Source organism: Musa acuminata, chromosome BXJ2-4 (assembly GCF_036884655.1).
Source record: "Musa acuminata AAA Group cultivar baxijiao chromosome BXJ2-4, Cavendish_Baxijiao_AAA, whole genome shotgun sequence".
Classification (NCBI taxonomy): Eukaryota; Viridiplantae; Streptophyta; class Magnoliopsida; order Zingiberales; family Musaceae; genus Musa; species Musa acuminata.
This window is the reverse complement of record NC_088341.1, coordinates 36,269,901-36,291,926: the sequence shown is the minus strand read 5'-3', so window position 1 is coordinate 36,291,926 and position 22,026 is coordinate 36,269,901. Positions and strand designations below refer to the sequence as shown.

The following is a 22,026-nucleotide window of genomic DNA, read 5'->3' as shown; positions in this document are numbered from 1 at the left end:
TTTGTGCTGTAGATATAAAAATATGAAACTTTCACTGTCAGATCCATTATAAGCAGCCATTCAACCTTGCTTCAGATGGAAGCATGGTATTTTAAAGTGAAGTGGAAAATGCCTTGAAAGAAAGTTTGCACCATTTGGACAAAACACAGATGAGATTAATAACAGGAGTAGGGTCCAAAATCCATGAGTAGAATATTAAAGTCTGCGTATCAACGATACATTATTTACTGTATTTTCGGTACAAAAAAATACTAAAACATAATTCTCAAATATTACAATAAAACATCAGCACTCGATTTCTAAAACTAAAACAGAACTGCTGCAGGAAATAAGTATTCTTTTTTTATCATGTATGCTACACACAAAAAAAAAAAGGCAAGACTGACAAGCAGCACGATTGTTTCGAGTTGGGCAGAGACTTTGCTGATAAACACAGTGGAGATTGCAGCCACTTGAACTTATTTCCTGCAAAAAAGAAACAATGTAGAAAGATTATTGACATGCATGAAATATAACTCCTCAATTTTCAATTAAGAGCCTTCTTTCTCTTCACACCATCAGCAACTTGAATGAAAGAGTGTTCACATGCATGAAAAACGACATTCATGACAGAAGCAAAACAAGAGGAAGAAAAACAGATGTGATATCCATTACAAAAAGATCGAAAGAATTGTCTCTTTTCTAGGATGTCCTATGTTCCTACTCAATTTTGAAGATTTTATCAATCGAAAGAGTTTTTTAGTGGTAGGAACACTTAAATCTTAAGCATAACAGAGGTACTAATAGGTAATCAATAATGTTTGCAAAAATTGTGCTGTTTGAAGCTGTAACTCATGTCAGGCTTTGTGATAAAACTCCACCTTTATGATTTCAGCATCACAATCTTGTAGATGTTTTAACTTTTAATACATAAAGTTGAGGAATAACTCATACTTGGCAGGGACACAATAAATTCCAAAAGATGGCTTTGGACCATGAGATCTTGTGCAACAGGCAACTATTAGTTTATTAAGGAATATTTAAATTTCAGATGTTAAACTTTTATAAGATATTGCGGATGTGGAAGCAGGAAAGTACCTTCAGTGAAAATATCAAGCTTTATACTCATGGAGACGCATCCACTTTGGAGCAGACCACTTATTTCCCTTAATTACAGGGCATGCACCTGCAAGAATGAATCAGAAAATCTTCTGGCATAAGCTTTTAGTCAATAAGGAATTTTTCAGAAGATACAACATAATTTATAAAGAAAGAATCATTATTGTTACATCAAAAGATACTTTATGTCAGGGTTCCTGAATAGAAACTTCTCTGAATAAAGATATGATGGGCAACAAACCATGCAAACTTAATGGGTCCATAGTAGCATCAGGTTTCATGCTCCAGAAGAGTAAGGCATCTCCCATCTTTGGTTTTAGAGCAAGACCTGCCTTTCCACAATCCGATAGCTCATTGTACCCTGGCAACGAACTGCTGTTGACTTTGGCATTAGGAAACACTGTCTCACCACCTTCTTCAACATCCGAACTGTCCATAGGATATCAAAAGGAATAAAGGAAGAACCACAGAGATGGCTTCAGTGATAAGCAGTTTAATGCAACCTTAACACAGTCTTAAGGGAATCTAAGATGTGAAGTCACATACAGATACATCAAGAAGGTAGCTATCCGCTGACCCCCATTCTTAGTGTTGAATTCATCGGCGAAGTAGTCCAAGTGAGGTTCATATTTCTGACCAACTTCATAATGAAGAACTTGGAGTCCCTCCCCATGCTCTATATAATTAGATGAATCAGATCGGAGTAGGAATCCATGATGGAAGTAAAGGTCAAGTGCAAAAATATTTTACAAGCCGAATTTAGCTTAACTGGTGATCTTTAGTTGATATATTACAGCAATAAACTATGCTCCTTGAACTAAATAAAGATGTCAAGAAACCTAAAGAAAAACATCTTGCAGTTTAGCATTATATATATTCTTTTTCTGAGAATCATTCAGCGTTTTACTTTTTGCATTAATGCGATGGAAATAACTTTATCGTTCAACAAAATACATTTAAAATACCAAAAAAAGTTATCATGTTTTATGTCTGAATCATTTAGACTCTCCACAGTTATGTTCTAATTTTCCCTTGTACCAAATTGTAAATTGCCAAGTTCCCATCATACTTCCTCCTGCACATATATATTGTATAGAAAATATCAGATAAGGAAACAATATAAACAAGAAACTAAAGACGATTATGGATTTAAAATTTCCCATCTAAAACTGCTATGGTTATCCTGAAATGTTCTGCATATCCTACAGATTTGTATTTGTCTTTTCCATATCATTTCCGAAAATTTACACTGCCCAATGTTGTTGGTTCTAACCATATAGCCTCCTCCAAAGCTCATCCCTTTTTTCCTTTGACCAAATTTCATTAATTGTATTGTTCAGATTTCATAGGCTGCCTTTAAAGCAGGAAAGATATTAATTGACTAGTGGCTCTCATGAAGAAAACAATGTATAAGAAAACCATGTATAATCTCACTTATTGAATGTCTTCCAGATATGTAGATTTTCTCTTAGATATTGATCTCCTTTATAATTCTGTATAAGGCCTTTAAAAACTGAGAAAATTGGTTCAAGATGTTGTATCAAAGAAGAAGCAACAGAAACTAGTATCGATCAATTTCATTTGTCAATAACTTACCTACAGGTATGAAGGTATAGTCTGCTATCCTTTTTTCGATGGATCTGATTATCTTATCACGTCCTCTTTGAAGAAACATGCCTGAGCTTGTTCGAACACTATCAGCAAATACATATGTGAGTACTGACTGTTGAGAAGCTCTTGATTAAGTCAAAATTAGAAGTTTTGACAGATGGATGAAAACTGATAACCTGTTATCTTCACTCCCACCAGTAGTGCTATTGACAACTGTTGATTTTTTCATATGAGGCTTTGCCAGCTGAATTATGTACTCACATTCTTCCTTGGACTGTTAGAAACACATCTGAATCAATATGTAAATAGTGCACAGATAAAAATCCACCCGCCCTTAAATAGAGGCACAAGAAAATGAGGAAGTTGTAATTGATAAACCTCATGCAGACTAATAACATTTGCTAAGAAGTGTTTTCTCGTGGAAACAACTTAGTTTCCATCAAACACAGTGTATGACACTAACAGCAAAGAATTTACAGCTGTTGCATTATCTAAAATAAAACATTTAATGATCATCTTAGCTGCCAAGACAGAGTTGAAGAGATTTGCATAGAAAAAGGCTATGGAGGAGGAATAACAATTAGATACCACCTTGAAATGCAATCTGTTTGTTGTGTTCTCAAGTGAATTAAGGAAAACATCATGAAAATACTGTTAGTTGATTACCGCAAGGGGTTTGACACCAAGTGATTGCCAGGGAGTGTAAACATTAATGATGTGACCAAAAAATACATCTAAATCATATGCCTAAAGCTGAGTTCAGAATATGATGGTTAACTTAGCAGATTGTAGGAATTTCAAGTCATGATGACTTTCGGTCGTCGCATGCCACCACAGAGAACTGATATCAGCAAAGGAGCCAAAGAGACACAATGAATTATGAAACTTCATGCAATAACGAGAGACATCTCTAGATGAGGTATTGGGCATATGATTATATTTTGATCAGATTTTGTTTATACATTGATGAGTCAACATTTTTTCATTGGTGTGAGCATGAAGGCTCGTGAGGAATTGTCTGTTTTGAATGAGCCCGCACGATTTTACCCTTTCAGAGTAAGCCTCAAAAAGCACCTTTGATGGTAAGAGTGATCCTAGAGATTTATTAGCCCTTGATTCCCCCTACTCCTTAACCAATGTAGGACTCAATGCCCTTATCGATGCCTCCCAATAGGGGAGCTGAGGGCTCATGACCCTCCTAGCACCATTCTGATAAGTCAACATTTTGTTATCATTGGTGCGAGCATGAAGGCTCATGAGGAATTGTCCACTTTGGGTGAGTCTGTACGGTTTTACCCTTTTAGGGTGATCCCCAAAAGGTATCTCTAGTGATAAGGGTGATGTTAGAGGGTTTTAAGCCCTTGATTCCCCAGCTCCTCAAAGGTGCCTTTTGGGGCTTATCCTAAACAGGCAAAACTGTATGGGTTCACCCAAAGCAGATAATTCCTCACGAGCCTTCATGCTCGCACTAATGATGACAAAATATTGACTTATCACTTTCAACGGATAAGGACATTGAGTCCCATATTGATTGAAGAATAGGGGAACTAAAGACTTATAAGTCTCTAGCATCATCCTTACCCTTAAAAGTACCTTCTTGGAGCTCATCCTAAAAAGATAAAACTGTACGGGCTCATCCAAAACGAATAATTCCTTATGAGCACGTCATATGTCACATGTCACCGACTTAGTAACAGAAGTGAGGCAAAACACATGTCACTATGTGCAAGATTGCACAAGAAGAAAGTTAATAATATTAAATAATCCCCAAACTATAACGTCCCCAAAAGCCTGATGGAAAAATCCTATGATAAGGAATAGGAGACTTTGTATTCTTTACCTCTGAGCAATTGGAGGTCAATTTCATAAGCATAAAAGCAGGAGAGTAAAAGGAAACATTTGCATGACCTGAACTAATCATGTCATGAAATCTAATGCAACTTCAACAAGAATCGATTCCATGAAATCTAATCAAGAACAATGGAAAACAAAGTGCATCAAGTGCCAGCAAGTCGGAAAAGGGAAACTTGAACTTCGCTACATTCTTCATCTTCTCCAAGTATCAAGTAAGCATGTTTGCTGTTGGACAAAATGCATGAATACAGGACAGCTCCAGCATCAATCCTCCTACCAGGAAGATCCGAATCGATTAAGGTTTCAGAGCTTAAATTCCCACAAAAATAAGAAAAACCACACAAAAAAGAAAGAACCTCTCTAAATCCGTACTGCCCCAATCGCACAAATCACATTAATTTAGCTCGAACGGACACATGAATAAAGAAAACAATAAAGAATGGAAGGAGAAATAAACTAACCAAGAAATTATGGTAGACGAAAGCTCTGGGCTCCCAGGAGATGACCTCCGTCCACTGACGCCCGCTCTGGACGAACCCCTCCCTGCACCAACAAAAACAAAGCGGTCGAATCATCATGCCTGACCGCCAAAATCCACGAGAAAGGGATCGGAAACTCTTACGTCTTCTCGCTGTGGGAGCGATCGTGGGCGCGACTGGGTGCGAAGAGTGGGCCGATGGGGAGGGAGAGGACGTCGAGGGTGAGGAGCACGAGAAGGACGACGGAGAGCGCGAGGAGCGACGTCAGGGCCAGCGTGTAGGTCCTCGACTTCCGACAAGGGAAGAAGAACCTCTGGTTGGAGAACCGCGCCTCCGCCTTCGCCATGAGCGGCCGCAGCAATGCCATGCCCCACTACGGCTTGCGTAGTCGATCACTTTAAAACAGGAGGAGGAGGAGGAAGAAGAAGAAGAAGTGGTGACCATCGACAGCACGGTGGTTTGCGGGCGGGTCTAAAGAGTGGCGGACGGGATCAGCGGCGGTGTCGCCCACAAGGTCGTTTTGAGCGGGAGAAAACGGGAGCTCAGCGAGCGAAAGGGGAGGCGGTGGCGGATCCTCTTCACTTGGAGCTTGAATCGGAACCTTCCAATTGCTGCATCGCATCCGTCAGATCGTAGGGGCCCACCTAGTCTTCATGAATACCACGATACGGTGTTTGGAGAGGATCCGGAAGTGTCGGGGGAACGACCTGCCCCGGGTCGCAGCTGATTTGATTATGTTAAGCTCACATGTCTCGGCCGAGACAGGGAACACGGTTCCTCTGCCACCACTTGTCATGTCGGGCCCACGCGGTTGAGCCCCGACCGCGTCCTGCGTTTCCGGGGTAGGCGTCAAACAAAGGGCTGCTTTCCGATTGGTCTCCACCTGCGGGATCCGTCTTGTGGGTTCCATGGCGGAGTACCAATGGGTTGCAACTCCGCGTTCTCACCACACCAATCCGGTTGGTGCTACACCAAACCCGTGGGAGCCACCGCCATTGTGGCGTCCGGTAGCTCAGCAAAGTCGGAACCCTGACCCCACCGACCTGACATCAGCTCGATGGCAATTGACCACCCCGACGACGAAGACGGAGACGACGTGGTCAACCGGTTTTAGGAGGGTGGGCTTCTGGTGACCGCCCCCCCCCGAGCTCACTCGGCTAAGAAAAACCATGGAGTTCTCTCTCGTTTCTCTGTGGGAGCGTGGAACGAACGATACGTCGAAAAGTCAACCGTCAGATTCAAAGGTCTGAGAACTGAGGATCAAATACGCGTGCACGGGGGTAGAAAGACACGAGGTGGGCCTCACCTTGGGATCACGCGTGCGAAGGTGGCGCAGAAGGAGCGAGCAGGGTGGGCCGAGTGGAAGTAATGGAGCGTGGCAGCGATCAGCATGGTTGGAAGATCATCGATTCCAAGTTCGGAGTGCAGTCGAGAGAAGTAATGGAGAGTGGCAGCACCTGCATCGGCATTCCATGGAACAAAAAAATAAAAATCTTGCCTGGCGTCGCTAATAGGAACACAGAAAAGAACAAATCAGCTGGCATATAAAATACAGAGTTGCTCTGGAATGCACCCGATGATTATGATCGACAACTCACACTGATTATGAGCATGAAGCATGGTGAACAATAAATGGACGGGTGTTACAGGCAAGAAGTTAACGTTTAGAAAGGCACATGGTTGCAGAGCAGCGGAAAGATGGAACAAAGACGAGAAAGAAGGCAGCAAAAATCCTGGTCAAGCCACAACCATTGCGTCGTAATCTCCTGTGGCGAATTTTTCTTCGGAATAATATGTAGCACTGACAACATTTCCCCCAAACCTTCTACCATGGAGGGAAACTTTCGCCCTAGCCGAGTCCGTGACATTTGCAAACTCCAAAAAGACCTGAAACATAATTTTTTTATAAAAAAAATGCTGTAAGGCAGCATAATCTATTGAAAAGACAGAGAAGGTAATGCCTGGAGTTCACTTTCCCTTGACTAGAAAGTCTTGTAATTACAAATTATAGTAATTAAGAATAAGTTTGTGATTGGATGTCAGAAGACACAGTCATCCAACTATAGTAATTAAGAATAAGGCTAATTCAGTGCTTGTCGAACCCTTTACATGGCCAATGGAAAAAATAAGGACTGACAATCCTAATCTCACGGGTTGAGGGTCACTTCTTGATCCACATTGTGCTACTATACCATGATAAATTATAACTTCTACATTAAAATTATAATATGATCTTGTAATTCAACCATTTGACCGATTTACCGACTGGTCTCAATTAGAACCAAGAAAAGATACGTACCTTTCCGACTCCAGAAATCGATTCTCCAGTTGGACCAGGGCGAGGTATGACAAGATTTATCAAAGAACCTTGACAAACAACAGGAAAGAAGGGATAACATAATTGAAGGAAGAAAGCAATTGAAGGAAGGCATCCATAAGCAGTAACTCCAGAACTTACCAAACTTCTCACTTTCTTCTCTCATGTCCTCTAGTATTTCTTTGTACACCTCCTCATCTCTCAGTTCATCCACAGAAACAACCTTTAAACACCCAGTTCAATAAATTAATAAAAAGGAAACAACAAATTATCAAGCACTATGAAAATGAGACAGAATGCATCTGGCCGTATTATTATTTTTTTGAATCAAAGAACAGAAATAACAGACTTGCTAATATGCAGGTACACAAAATTAGTTTGCAAATGACAGAATGATAAGGTCATTTAATGTCACCTCAATTTGTAGATAAATAATCTCAGGTATCCTTCTTTATATACAATGATAACAGTTTCTTAAACCAGAGGTAAATTCTAGTCAGGATCTATATGTATCATGAACTAGCTATTTGTTGCATTATGTCAAAAGTTTGCATTTTGTCATGCAATGAAAACCAACACATAACAAGATGCAAGGCTAGCACATGAAACCCATGCCCATCAAAATAATGATTAAAGTAGTTTGCATTAATAATTAAGCAATAAAATTTAATAAAATAAGGAAATAAATTATATTTTTTATGAAACCCAATGTGGTGCCACAAATATAGCAGTAAAAAAGTAAAATAATAAAATAATATAATTTTTAGACTCTACTATTGTAGTATTTAAAAAATAATACAACGATAATAATTTATTAGTCAGCATCAAAGGCTTTGTTTGGAAAATTATATTGTCATAAACCTACAATAATATATTGATAAAATCATAATATTACTTGAACATTTTTCCCATTATGCAAATTGATCCCCGAATGCATCAATACAAATACCATATCTATATCTTCAGAATCTGCAAGTGCAAACATCTAAATAAGCCCTTCTGCATCAGTAAATATTGCACATCCTAATGTATGCATTTGCAGACGTTCTTATCAAGTTTTAGACCAAATGCCCCGTTCACTATAAATACTCTGTTTGCCAGGCGCCTTTAACAATGTACCAAGTGAAGAAAGGGCGGCAACGGCTACCTCTGTTAAGCATACAACTTTGGTTGGCGGTTCTGCAGATGTGTTGGCATTCAAAGCAAACCCCGGAAAATGCGAGGCACCACCACTTTGCAAAGCTAGTTTCTTCATGGAGCAGCTTCAAATTAGTGAAGATTATGCATGAAGAAATTTAAATGGGTTTAATGCCACCTCGATGATCTAAATCTATATACCTGAATAGCTATGTGTTCATGTGCCTGCTGTAAGATCAACTCCTGCTCTGGTTTCATCTGTCCCATGCTGCAGATTAGAATGAGGTATCTCCATCATAAGATACTATACTTGGGCATATAAAGTTATAAACAATAAAATTCACACAGAAGTTCCATTTACATGGACCGACACTAGACATTAGGATATGCCACTATTGCACCATTGAGCATACATACAAACCTGGCAGTGGCACGTCGGACTGTTAGTGTCTTTTCACCCATTTTGAGGCCATTAAGTGCAGCACATGCAATGTCAGTCACTGATGGATCCTAAATTAACAAAAGAGCTTTCGGATGGCATTAAAAATGTAGATAAAAAGGCAACACCATAATATTCAATTTAATTTTACCTGATAGACACAAAAACCATAACCTTTTGAGTTTCCTGTGTCTCTATCTTTTACAAGATCAAATCCACGCAGGGGTCTGAAATAAAAACAAGCCACAAGACCTCATTAGTATACAGTACAATAAAACAAACATATAACAAAATCCCTGCAACCAAGGTACTTATTTCGGAATCACTGAGGACTAAATCAATGGAAAAGAAAATTATATCAGCAGAAATTATGAGCCCACAAGTAATACATGAAGGTGGGTCATGCGGATGTGACACTTGAAATGAGGACAAATGTAAGGTAAGAAACTAAATGTATATATTTTTCAGAATATTCTCATCCCTTTTAACATGAGATGCTAAAAACATAAAAATACTAGGACAAAAACAACCAGAAAAAAGGGAATTAGTATTCACACCCAAACGATTCTAGGAGCTCCCTTATTTGTGCATCTGTGAAATAGTATGGCAGCCCACCCACAAAGACACGATCGGGTCCCTCCGATCCGCCAATTGCACTGTCAACAAAGCATATGATAAGTGTCCAGTAACTAAAGAAACTAAAGTATTCTAATACTTCAATTGAGGGCCACGTGAAATCAAACTGATCAAAAATACATAGAAAAACATCATAATATCAAGGCTGTCCAAATTTATTAAGTAATACTTCTTTTCCAAATCTCATTATTGTGAAAATAAACAAGATATTGTATCCCAGCCATATGAAAGAATGTGATGACACACCTGGGTAAAAGACCAACAGCAGCTAAGTTAAGATGCGGACTGGGTTGACTGGGTCCAAGTGTTGCAGCCAAGGAAGGATTATAGTCTGTAGGCCTTCGAACTTTCACTGGAACTCCCTTTCAAGATTAAAAGAGGTACACAAATGTAGATTAGCAAATTTGCTCTGCTGAGCTGGGGACAGAGAAAAAAAAAGAAAAAAGAAAATATTCCTAATCTATAACAAAGTACAGAAAATGATGACAGAGTTAAATGAGAGATTTAATTTTCCACCAAAGAGAGAATTCAAACCATTAACCACATGATAGGTGCTAGATAAGACAGCTAAAAATCAAAGGACAGTATGTTTATCCTCATAAAATACTGAGATGATCTTGTTGTATTCATTGTTGACACTAATTTCATATTTCATCATAAGCAGTTAAGCACAATATAGTTAAGTCAAGCTAGCACGAAATGACAGCAAGAGGATAACCAACTGTTAAGTCAAGCTAGCACGAAATGACAGCAAGAGGATAACCAACTATATAATTATGGATACCAGATGATGACAAAAAGGATGGTTTTTAGAATGTTAATGTACCTCAAAAATTATCCCATCTAATGCCATCGCATTACTTGCTTCTTCTACTGATCTCATCTCCACAAAAGCAAATTTCTTTTCGTGATTTATGTATACATTGACAACAGCATCACCTAAGAAACAAATATATCAAACTCATTTCTGAAAGAAAGTGTAAAAAAAATCAGCTTCCGAAGTAAAAGCAATAAACTGGATTACTAGAGGTTACGGGACCTTAGAGACTCAAAAGTCCAACCAAGAAAATGAATGTCGCAAATATACTCTACATAGCAATATATACCACTAACATGTTGTTGTGGTTACTAACTCTTTCCTTACATTTGATATTTTAGTACAATATAATACTTTTAGGTTTTTAGCAAAGTTATCTAGTTACATCCTAGAAGGAGATAGGCACGCTATCGTTTTATCCTTTCCAACAAATTAAACTAATTTGCCAGTTTGCTTTCAAATCCTTTACCAAAATATTAATGGCCATGACCTCTTGCAGATATAAGCATGTTGTCACCGTGTTAAAAAAATAAATAATTAAAAACATTAGAAGGGAAAGTCAGAGGAGACAGGTGGAAAGCCTACAGAAGAGAAAATGCAAGATATGAGCGATGCAAGCACAGAATGGTGCTAACGAGTAACAACAAAAGATTTATATGGGAATATTCAGGCTATCAGAGAGTTGAGTGCATATTGGAGGTTGATGATCTTGGTATGTGTACCTAGGACTGATTCTGTTATGAATCTGTTACCCAAACCAGCGGTTATGTTCCAAACAACCAGTTTCGGTCCAACCATGGTATCGAAGACAATTGAATTGGTATAAACCAAAATTTAAGGCTTCAGTCTTCCAAATGCCTTTTCACCTCATTCATATTACCTCACACCTTTTTCACAATAGACTCGGAACTGCCATGGACAAGATGGAGGGGGAACAATAAGCCAGTTAAATAGGCCAACTGCTGGAGGAGGTGTGCAAGTCATGCCACCATCATGTGACTGTCAGCAATAACCAAAACAGCAGGTGTGGTGCTTATGGCACTTTAAATCTTTCAGACAGTGACCAACAGAACAGAGAATAGAATCATGTAATGAAGGAAATCCCTGAGCGGACAAACTCCAAATGTCATGTGGGCTCCCCACCTCTAAGCATATTGCATGTTCACAACATAAGAGGGAAAAAGAACACTCTTGTTTGCACAAAGTCATATGCATGACTATTCGGAAATAGGCACAAGAAAATTATAAAGAACATAAGTGCATGGTCAAAGTACATACATTAAGAGAAATCATAAGATATTAGCTTTTAGGTTCCATAAAGAATTTACTTGTGTCTATTTCTACCTCCCCATGCACCACTAGTCCAAATTGGCTCATCTAACCAATGCATTTACACATCATAAATTTATTGCCCAAACAAATTCAATTAGTTTTCCCTTGATTTACCCTAATCAAAGCTGCCTTCTATTATTAATGAATTGTAAACACTTCTTTTTAATTTTTTTTATTCAAGTAAATCTGCAAATCAATGAACATGCAAAATCTAGCACAAGGATGAACTACAGAGACTAAAGTAAAGTAATTAGGTTCTCATCATCCAAAATCTAGGTTGTAATGACAATCTGTACCAAATTAAGATGATATATACACCCAATACAGCACAAGGATCAAAACCAAATAATTTAAAGAAGCCCTATTCATTAGTCAAGCCATAAAAAAAAAAAGCAATTAAGTGTCTAGTAAGAAACTAAATTCACATGAAAATTTATTTGAATGTAGCATGAACTTTTGCCTGCCACATATACAAGATTAATTGCAAAAGATAGGCTCATTAGAGTGCTATAGAAAAAACTATGGGCTTAACCTAAAATGCAGAACCCAATGTTTTTGTTTCTTCTTATGCACAAAACATGCACAAGAATTTTTAAATGGGGTGGAATGTGGCATAGCATCTGTGACAACAACAGTACAAGCCTAGTTGCAAGGCATGTCTGATCAAGTGGAAGGCCTCAAATAAAATTATTGGCTTAATCTGAAACATAAATTCTAATACATTTCTTCTTTCTTTATCATATTTGATACTTCACATGCAAAAATTACACCGCGTAAACCTAACTTGTAATGTTTTTCCTTTTTTCCTCTCTGGTGCACTGCCATCAGAGCATTTGAGGTTAACCGGACGCAAACACAATAAAAGTATAAAACATGTATCGCCACAGTTAAACAACTAGAGAGAGAAAACCATTATGGAAAAAGAACGACTTGGAAAATGTTTCTACCTGGACCTGCAGCATTTCCTCCTATGGCAGACATTACATGGCTAAAAAATGTAGCAATTGTCTGTTTAGAAGGCCAAACAAGATATAAGTTACCACATGCATGGTAGACAAGGAATATCAAGTTCTGATAATACACATAATTATGCAACAAGCTGATCCAAGAAACAAAGATCAGGGAAATACAAATAACTGCTCCACTGACTAGACTAATCATGAGGAACCTTCAGAGAATACAACTATGGAGCATATTTTAGATACTGGAGCATTTAGACAGAATTCAACTACACATGCTCTGAAACAAACTTAACCTTAAATGTCTATGCTCATCTGTGCATATTAATATGCTCTTAATATAATCCTTGATATTTATGTGCTCATCTGAACTGGTGTACATAAATATTGCAGGCAGGTTCATATACTTCCCATTTTCATTAATGACATTCTAAAAGCTCTTCTAATTTATGATTATTTTACTAAAGAAGCATTGTATAATTTTTTATACACATACAAATTCAGATGTCGGTAAACATACACAAAGGTCATTTATTGTAAAGACATTGAAACATAGATATACTACTATTGCATGTATGGTTGCAGTGACACAGTTACGTAAATAGTGAATCAGCATACCCAAGTTGTATATCCGGTGCACGAGATTCCAATCAATACGGGGTCTGGGGAGGGTCAATGTAACATAGAGGATGTTTCCGTACAATAGGTAAACAAAGGTCACAAGGGAGCAACCAAGACAGAGGTACCAAGAATACAATAGAAAAGCTCATTTGATGCATAACAAATTTCTATATACTTATATGTGTTCCCTAAAAACAAAAACAATTATTTACGAATAACAGGATGAACCTGGAGAATCTAGAGTTGTCACAAGGGAGCAACCAAGACAGAGGTACCAAGTATACAATAGAAAAGCTCATTTGATGCATAACAAATTTCTATATACTTATGTGTGTTACCTGAAAACAAGAACAATTATTTACGAACAACAGGATGAACCTGGAGGATCTAGAGTTGTTACATATTACACCAAATAATCACTTGAAAAGGAATATATAACATAATCTGATGTACTTAAGTCATATCAGTACAAACAGAAGATGATATGAAGCAACATAAGTTTGTGCAGGTGGAAAATCAAAGACGATTAATGGCTGGCATGGTCTTCTTATATTGTCAACTAAATGGTAATGCTTTATATTTTGGGAACAAAAGATCTTGTGGGAACACAATGATTAAATAATTTGTGTCTTGTCTGAGAGTATCAGGAAAATTGCCACTTAGAACAAAATGCAGTCAGAATAGAACCTGCTCATTTGCCATGGGAGGTAGGCCTCCAACATATACACGGCGTGCATGCCTTGTTGCCTAAAACGAGAGCATCTTCAAATCCTAGGCATTTCAATGAAACAACTTAAGATCAAAAGAAATGGTCACAAGTTACCTGTTGAGTCACCGCTTGTGCTGGCATAAGTGCAATTGATCCAATCTATGCCAAATAATTCAATTTTATGTTAACAGAAACATCATATGCATGTAATGAACAAGGTATCTGAGAAAAGCAAAATTCTTAAGTACCTGATGGGTTGCAACAGGTAACATGGTTGGTAAAGTTCCTGTCACAAGTTGTGGAACAACAGGCAGTGACCCTATATAATGTAAAAACAAACAGCAGGGAATTCAACAACACAGAAATTTCTGCTTCTGACACTTGTTCACTCCTCTTTTAAGGCAAACATTCCTACTTAATATGACTTGCATTATCAACAGCAAAACTCAAAAAGAAAATAATACACCACTGCAGCTGATGGGGATATTTCTCTTAAGTCTACCAAAGTGTGATAATTCCCGGTTGAAGCCGATTCCACAACTCAGTGCATTGGTTCCTTGAACATATATTTGTCCCTCGAACATAAAATCTACTGTAGGCACGCCTTTTGATAGCATCTTGGGATACGTAGCCCAATATTGCCTTCTTACCCATACGAAAACAGAGTCACAGAGAAAGACACACACACAACAGCCAACAACAGAACAATGGTTCTCAGTCTCCATATAAAACTATTATAAAGTAATAAATAGTCCTATATAATTTTCATAAGTACGAATTTCCAATTGCTGATGATGGACAAAATAGCAATAACTTAACAGGACACACACCTGCAATGGCAGTATCAGACACACCAAGAGGAGCCATGTCAAAACCACTTGTACGCTTACTGCAGAAGGAAAAGGAACAATAAACTCTCCGCATCATAGTCAGAACTTAAATAACCTAAGGGAATAAATTTTGGTTGAATGTATGCATTTTCAGGGTCTTAATAAAATGACTGTTGGCCTAATGCACTTTTTGCTGTGTAAAGCATTGCCAACTCTGTAATCGAATTAAGCTTCCCAAGAAAATTATCTGGACATGTAATAAATTGTGATTATTCACGTTTTAAAGATAACATAGTCCAAGAACAAATGCAGACAGGTTTATCTTTTAAATTATCTTAAAGATCCCTAAATATTTGATCCTATACCTAATTATCGAACTCTGCATGGAGGAAAACCTTCCTATATAAAAGTATATATTGTCCGAGAATAGAGATAATTAATTAACTGTCGCTCTATCACCAATATAAGAACAACCACAAGAAGAGTAATTGGCTGGACGTAAGGTGGCCAAGAAGAACACTTGGTGCCAGTGTAAAATTGAAGATTGAGAAATGAAGATGGCCGGACAGAAATACGTGAAGAGAATAACCCCATCCATAGTCTCGTGTCATATAGACGAAGTGCTGAACATGCCACCTCCATTGCCTTAATTTATCTAAGGGTACATTATAGGGCCCTAATTAGTGTTATCAAGTTAACTACACCTGCTATTTACCCCCATGGCATGTTGTCAAAGACACCAGGTGTTAAAAAGGCACCAAGGTTTCAAAACACCTGAGGCATTAGGCGTTCGCTCGAGCGAAGTGAGGCACTCATCAATACAAAAATGAAAAAAAAAATACGATTAAGATCATTAAAATAAAATTTAGACAAAATAAGAGTTCCATAAAATTTCATATTAAAAATATCACCACTAAATATCAAACTATATTCATTTAACCACCAACAAAACATTAAAGTGCTAAATTGTCTGAATCTAATAATGAAATAACAAAACAAAAGAAGATTAACATCTAAATTAATATTATTCAAAATTATAGCAAAAATTAATAATTCAAAATTAACATCAAAATTAACGATTCAAAAATCTAGCAATCGCAATAAGGGAGGAGGGAGAATGAAGGAGAGGGGGCTATGGTCTGGGAGCAAGGAGGAGGAGCACGCTATCACGAACAGGGGAGCGGGGCCTGCAATGAAGGGGGATAAGAGGGAGGGGAAGAGAGAGAAGGGAGGAGCTGTAGTTTGGGAAGGGAAAGGAGAAGGGTGATGGTCCGGGAGGGGGAGGATGGTGTCAAGGAAAGGGGGGAGCTACGACGAAGGAGGAAAAGGGAGGAGAAGTGGGAAGAGAAGAGGGTGGGGAGCTGCGATGAAGGGGGGTAAAGGGTGGAGGGAGGAGAGAGGAGAGAGTATGTGATGGCGAAGGAGGAAAAGGAGAAAGAGGGAGATACTAAGGAAGTGCTCGCTGGAGGACGATAAAATCGTCGTCGCCATTCATCGATGGAGAGGAAGACAGCTGCCGTTTGCCAAGACGCTACACCATTCACCGAGGAAAACGCTATAACGACGAGAAGACCAGCTCGGGTGTGCGCAGGGGAGGGGTGTGTTGATCCTGTTTCATTTGGTTCAATCAAACCAAATGACTCTCGATTGACTTGCAATCGATAACCAAGGCTTAACCCAACCATATTTGAATCAAGCAGGCACCTGTGTCACCCAGAACCTAGGCTAGGCGAGCGCTTGGGCTGCACCTAGTAGAAGTCGCCTGCTTGGCCCATTTACCAAGCTTCGGGCCTCACCTCGCCTCGGTTGGGTGCCAAAGCGAGCGCCTAAGTGTCTGTCTGGTGACTTCATTGCTCCACGGTACAAACATCAAAAATGGACTACAAGTCTTAACAACTTTCCATATTCAAAACTGACTCTTCAATTTTTAAGAATCACGACCCATTTCAATCCGTAAATGGTGCAAACTATCAATTAACTATGACTTCTAACATTTCTTTTGAATGGACAAAATAGAATTTGGGTTCAAAATTTCAGATAAGATGTATGATATATGCCTGATGTCAACTTTTATCTGGCACACAGAATGAGAGACAAGGCTGCATACTTCTTCAACAGTTCCAAAATGAGGTAAGGTGCAAGATGAGCAGCCATGCAGGTCTTTTCAGTGAAGGAAACAATTGATTTAACTTCGAAACTATAATAACAAATGACTCAAATTATAATATGACTTTCTAAAATGTCAGCTAGCAATTTCTTAGCCAGTGTAATGTATTACCTCAAAGATAGAGAAAATATTTAGGAGCAAGGCTGAGAGTCAGACCTCATGGTAGCAGGCTATGCTCAATAGCATAAGAATAAACAATTATTTGAGCATTTAAAGCATCCTCTAATTCAAACCACACATGGTGTAAAATAATACACAAGTATATATTTTACTAACAATTTTAGTATGAAACTATTTATGCACAACTTTGCAAAAGCAAGATGGATCGTACAGCAGAATGAATTCTGTGGAATAAGATCTCTATTGCAAAGTTGAAAGTGCGTCAAACTATCTAAAGGTGTGACCAATGCTATGCATCCAACTCACTGTATGATTTTAGGCATGCACTGATAGATTAAGAGGGATTGGGGTTGGGAAGAAAAATAGAAGACACGGATATACTCTCTTGCGGACTTGCTCCATAACAATGAGAAAATGGGCTTTCAGATTTTCTGTTGAGTCATTCCTCAGTTATAATCAGTAAATCTCCTACTGAGACAACATAACACTTCCAGCTCCTATCCTCCGTCCTTTGTGCACAATATACCCCGTGTGAACTCGCTATGGCTTAAATTTTGAACATCTAGCATAATACGTAATTCTCTCAATATTTTCCCTATATGTGTCATTCTTAAACCTTCTGTAATCAAATCAATCCAACAGCCACTTGCAGAAGTTCTTACCATACCAATTGTTAAAAAATTTCTTTTATCGTATCCCTACATCTGCAAATTGCATCTCAAAAAAAAAAAATCATTCCTAGTAAGCAAGGCCAGAGCCAAGAACCTCCAAGACCTGCTATATGATTCTTATGCACAAAAAGGAGAGAAAACAACAAAATATGATAAATAATGATTAAAAACAGAAAAAAAATATAAACGTAAAGGAAGAAGAACAGAGGTACCTTTTAGAAGGAGAAGGTGATCGTGACTTAGTCCTCTTGCTGAATCTATCCTTTGAACGTGAGCGTGACCTATGTTTTTGTCTTTTCTCCTTTTCAATATCATATTTCTGCCTGCTAAAGAAGCAAAAGAGGCATGCATACCCTTAGAATGGATCAAATATGGCATACTATTAAAAACTCGAAACAAGGCACTTGTCAGTAAAGTATTCACTTCTATCAGAAATAGTAAATGTATATCCAGTGAAGTGAAATTTCAGCAGAAAAGGAAAAAACTAAGTTTTAAAAAATATAATAACCAACAACAAGATGCACCAGTATATTCGGTTCAATGTTTTTAAGTCATACAAAAATAGATATGCTTACATGTAGAAAGACCATTATTGTCGCGACTAGATAGAAAAAATCATACTTCATTTTTTTCATAATAATCTAAACTATGTCAGGAAGCAATGTTTTTATTTAGGTTAATATCCGTGTTTCAGTCTAATATAGAGCCTTATTGCAGATATGTTCACATTCTATGTAAGTTAAAGTGAAAGAATTTGATTATCCCCCACCACCCCACCCAAAAAAAAAAAGGAAAAAAAAGATAAAGCAAAAAAACATTACAAATTGAATTAGGTGTAAGACTATTGATGATTAAGGATAGTAGAAGAATGAATTTCTAGTATCGTAAAAATTAGAATAATTAATATAAAAGCTGCAATCATCACATCCGGAGACATAATCAAACATACCGATCATTATCACGGTTGTGGAAGCGATCCCATTCATCAAATTTGTCCCTTCCTCTCTCATCATTTGTGCTTCTACCTCTTTCATAGTCCCTACGTCGATCCCGATTTCTTTCTTTCTCTCGATCCTGACCTCTCTCCTTTCTTCCAAGTCGACTACTATCTCTTTCCTTCTCTCGGTCCCAATCTCTCTCTTTATCTCGACCGCCTTCATTTTCCCTATCTCGACTTCTCTCACTCATCTTTAGCTTCTCCCGTATTGATCCATGAGAATTGCGCTGAAAGATGAAGCCAAACTTCTCTATAAAGTAAAACAAATAATAACTGTACATTAACTGAATTTCACATGTATATATCAACATACCAAATGTGAGGATGAAACTGCAATTCATAATGAATATTCTTGCGAGACCTAAAAATGTTGTGACTTGTCTAAACCTTAGTTTTGAATTAAAAATGTGCATGCAATTGAACTCAAGATATGTTGGGCTCAAAATTTTGTCAGTAATGGAACACAAATTATCAACTATGCATGTCTATATACTATATGCTATACTGCTAGGACGTGGGAAAGCAGATAACTGCATCTGGAGATTTGTGCTTAAGTTCTCAGTTTTAGCAAGATAATGATTCTAAATTCTAGGAAAACTAAAGAACCATAAATGAAGTTGTTACATGATGGTTGAGCTCACTAAAAAGTTTTTAGCTCAGCAAAAACATTTTGGAAATTGGAAACATAATTTGGAAAAAGTGGTTCATCTTGGAGCAGTAAATGCCAAGTTCCCATGCCAGAGCAAGCAAGGTCTTGACACTCTGGAATGAATCCAAGATTCTGAGGCTGTCTTTTCTACACTGCAAATAGGAATACTGCACTGAACTATGACATGGACAGAAATGAATATCATTATGTTATTACATGATTTGTACATATAAATGTGCAACTGAAAATTTCTACAAAAGGACAACAACCTTTATGGTACATGAGTATAGGTTATTTTTTGGTAGGGTTTAGCTTAATATTTACAGTGCTTGAATATTTACACTAAATAGTAAATAACATTATGTTATTACACTGAGAACACTCAGACAATTATTCATATAAATAGAAAAAATAAGCAATAAAAATACTAGCAGAACATGAAAGAAAAGAAAATATCCTGAAAAACAACAATAAGATCACGAACGAACTCTAGTACGCTTAGTAAAACTAATAGAATATATAGCTAAATATAAACTACATGTTACATATTCCAATAGTGTATGCACAACGTGATTGATCCACATCCAATATATAGACTATCTATTTGATATACTAGGTATCAGGTTTACACTTTTGGTACATTGTTGCCGTTTCTTCATAATCTTCTTTCTTGTTAAAACTCGACATCCTTATTTTCAACTTTCTCAATAGAAGATCAGAAGAAAAATATATATTGGTTTTCTCTCAAATTACCAACTATCAGAGCGGAACCAGATCTGAAGAAAAATTAAGGTTTGCACTGTTTTGCAACCCCCCAGCCCTAAAAAAAAAACAAAAGACAAAAGAAAAAAATATATTAACAAAACAAATTATGCAATATGCCTCCAAATTCAACCAAATTCTAATGCAGATCATGATCCTGATCGCCCAAACCCTATCTCCTAACCTATGCTTTATCAGCTGAATTAATATGTTGAGTGAGTAGCTAGATTTACAAATCACAGTGAAAATTTAAGTGGAGTCACCAACTGTACGAGAGAAAATGAGACAGTTTTTTGGTGGACTTCGACACATTGCATACATGGATGAATAAGAGGCTAAATGCAAGCAACCTAGTCTCACATTTATTTTGATAATTTAAACGAAGAAAAGGTTAATTCTTAAAACAAAAATATTCCACCGATGAACCCAAAGATGTCAATGGAACACGTCTGGTCCAAACTGGGCTTATGCCATGATGAGTAAACACCCCATATATCCGTATCTGACCAGATCTATAATCATGCTTCATCATATTAATCCACAATAAATGTTCATTTTATAGTTCAGTGGAATGTACAAAAAAATGAATTCCATTATTCGAGTTAGAAAAAACAGCAGAAAGATGAAAGACTAAATAGTTTACGAACAATTATCCAATATTTTTATGTTATTGTTGCTCCTTTAAGCTAATTGCATAAGTTCTACAAGTATTTACAGGTACCAACCTCGGCCTGTATATGTTACCAAAATGTGCAGTAGGATAAAGGAGCTGGTTTCAAGTCCATCAGGTTCATGTGGAGAATCCGTGGCAGATTAACTTATAATCAAATTGGATATTTTCCACATATATGTCTGTTTATTAAAGATTACCAAGAAACCGATGTTGTATTCTACGAGCCAAATTTCTGGCGTTTGGGAATGCAGATTCTATATAACCTATTCGACTAAACAACCGATTGGTGTTTTCTCAGCATCTTGCTGGACCAGTTCGTCAGCGTGAGAAAAATAAGGGGACTTCCTTTCAAGATTCGGAAAAACATCGAACCGATCCGAGAAAAACATCGACCGAGGGGAAGATAAAGGGAGACTCGACCTCGCGATGGGATTCTCTCTCCTCGAAGGCGATCCGATCGCGTCCTCCACCTCCGGACCTGCTCTCGCGGCGGCGATCAGAGGCGGACATCTCGTCGCCTGTGTCCCGGACGGAATCAACCCTAATATCGATCGGGACCGAGGTAAGTCGGTGACGCCAAATAGGAGGGCAATGGGAGGACAAACCGATTCGACGAGGATGAAGCCTTGTGCCCACCGAGTTGAATCGGACGGGTGAACCCAGTAACTCGCGTTGCAACCCGAGTTTCGTGGCGATCCTGAGTGGACTCGTTCATGCATCCGAGTTTCCGAGTTGTTGTACGATACATGAATTGAAAGACCTTTTAGTTAAACTCGGATTCTTATACGCTGCGAATTTTTTGACATACAGAAAAATATATTCTTAAAAACGTTAGCACGAGTCATTTAGGCATAAACTTGTAGGGGATATTTAAGTGGAAGCATTTATAGAATTCATTGATTTTGTTAATCTAGTGCATCTTAGTTGTTGCTATCATTTTTGTATTGATGTTATAATTATGTTATAATAAATTTTATTTGTCAATTCAATGCGATCGAGTTGATTCGATTTTTTTTATTAAATATTATGGTTCAGAGACAATTGACTTTTGAAATGATATACAAATTCTGTCATGTTTATAAGTTTTTCAATGTTCTATAATAAAATTTGATAATCCACTTGTATTCATATGTGATAAGTTAATAGTT

At 37.7% G+C, this 22,026-nt stretch overlaps 2 protein-coding genes across 8 annotated transcripts; both read right to left on the bottom strand.

Annotated features, from left to right (window-relative positions):
* Positions 1-326: 326 nt before the first annotated feature.
* Positions 327-5,540, bottom strand: LOC103979933 (probable prolyl 4-hydroxylase 3). 2 transcript variants are annotated; one of them, XM_009396200.3, is made up of 8 exons: positions 5,186-5,540; positions 5,025-5,106; positions 2,886-2,983; positions 2,695-2,792; positions 1,645-1,774; positions 1,340-1,527; positions 1,078-1,165; positions 327-465 (listed from the first exon to the last, which is right to left on the bottom strand). In XM_009396200.3, exons 1-7 carry the CDS (start codon positions 5,407-5,409, stop codon positions 1,092-1,094), a joined length of 894 nt encoding a protein of 297 aa, XP_009394475.2. In that variant the 5' UTR covers positions 5,410-5,540; the 3' UTR covers positions 327-465; positions 1,078-1,091. The 2 variants fall into 2 exon arrangements, with proteins under 2 accessions (XP_009394475.2, XP_064961370.1); XM_065105298.1 differs by lacking the exon at positions 327-465 and having other exon boundaries at positions 1,077-1,165.
* A 1,010-nt stretch (positions 5,541-6,550) lies between these two features.
* On the bottom strand, positions 6,551-21,483 carry LOC135582245 (splicing factor U2af large subunit B-like). 6 transcript variants are annotated; one of them, XM_065105292.1, is made up of 18 exons: positions 21,299-21,483; positions 18,747-19,021; positions 18,010-18,123; positions 14,840-14,898; positions 14,258-14,328; positions 14,124-14,168; positions 13,988-14,047; positions 12,668-12,728; positions 10,398-10,510; positions 9,818-9,933; positions 9,493-9,591; positions 9,087-9,162; positions 8,918-9,006; positions 8,698-8,764; positions 8,507-8,608; positions 7,501-7,582; positions 7,342-7,409; positions 6,551-6,929 (listed from the first exon to the last, which is right to left on the bottom strand). In XM_065105292.1, exons 1-18 carry the CDS (start codon positions 21,386-21,388, stop codon positions 6,780-6,782), a joined length of 1,737 nt encoding a protein of 578 aa, XP_064961364.1. In that variant the 5' UTR covers positions 21,389-21,483; the 3' UTR covers positions 6,551-6,779. The 6 variants fall into 6 exon arrangements, 5 of the variants coding, with proteins under 5 accessions (XP_064961364.1, XP_064961365.1, XP_064961366.1 ...); XM_065105293.1 differs by having other exon boundaries at positions 18,010-18,120; XM_065105294.1 differs by having other exon boundaries at positions 18,747-19,044; positions 21,299-21,439.
* Between the last annotated feature and the right edge of the window lie 543 nt (positions 21,484-22,026).

Excerpts from the sequence above, each read along its gene's own strand:
- LOC103979933 (XM_009396200.3), bottom strand. The coding sequence starts at position 5,409 with ATGGCATTGCTGCGGCCGCTCATGGCGAAGGCGGAGGCGCGGTTCTCC. Across the intron at positions 1,775-2,694 it reads CTATACCTTCATACCTGTAG|AGCATGGGGAGGGACTCCAA; the intron begins GTAAGTTATTGA and ends CTAATTATATAG. Across the intron at positions 1,166-1,339 it reads GGACCCATTAAGTTTGCATG|GTGCATGCCCTGTAATTAAG; the intron begins GTTTGTTGCCCA and ends TCATTCTTGCAG.
- LOC135582245 (XM_065105292.1), bottom strand. The coding sequence starts at position 21,388 with ATGTCCGCCTCTGATCGCCGCCGCGAGAGCAGGTCCGGAGGTGGAGGA. Across the intron at positions 14,329-14,839 it reads GTCTGATACTGCCATTGCAG|GGTCACTGCCTGTTGTTCCA; the intron begins GTGTGTGTCCTG and ends TACATTATATAG. Across the intron at positions 8,765-8,917 it reads GTCCGACGTGCCACTGCCAG|CATGGGACAGATGAAACCAG; the intron begins GTTTGTATGTAT and ends TCTAATCTGCAG.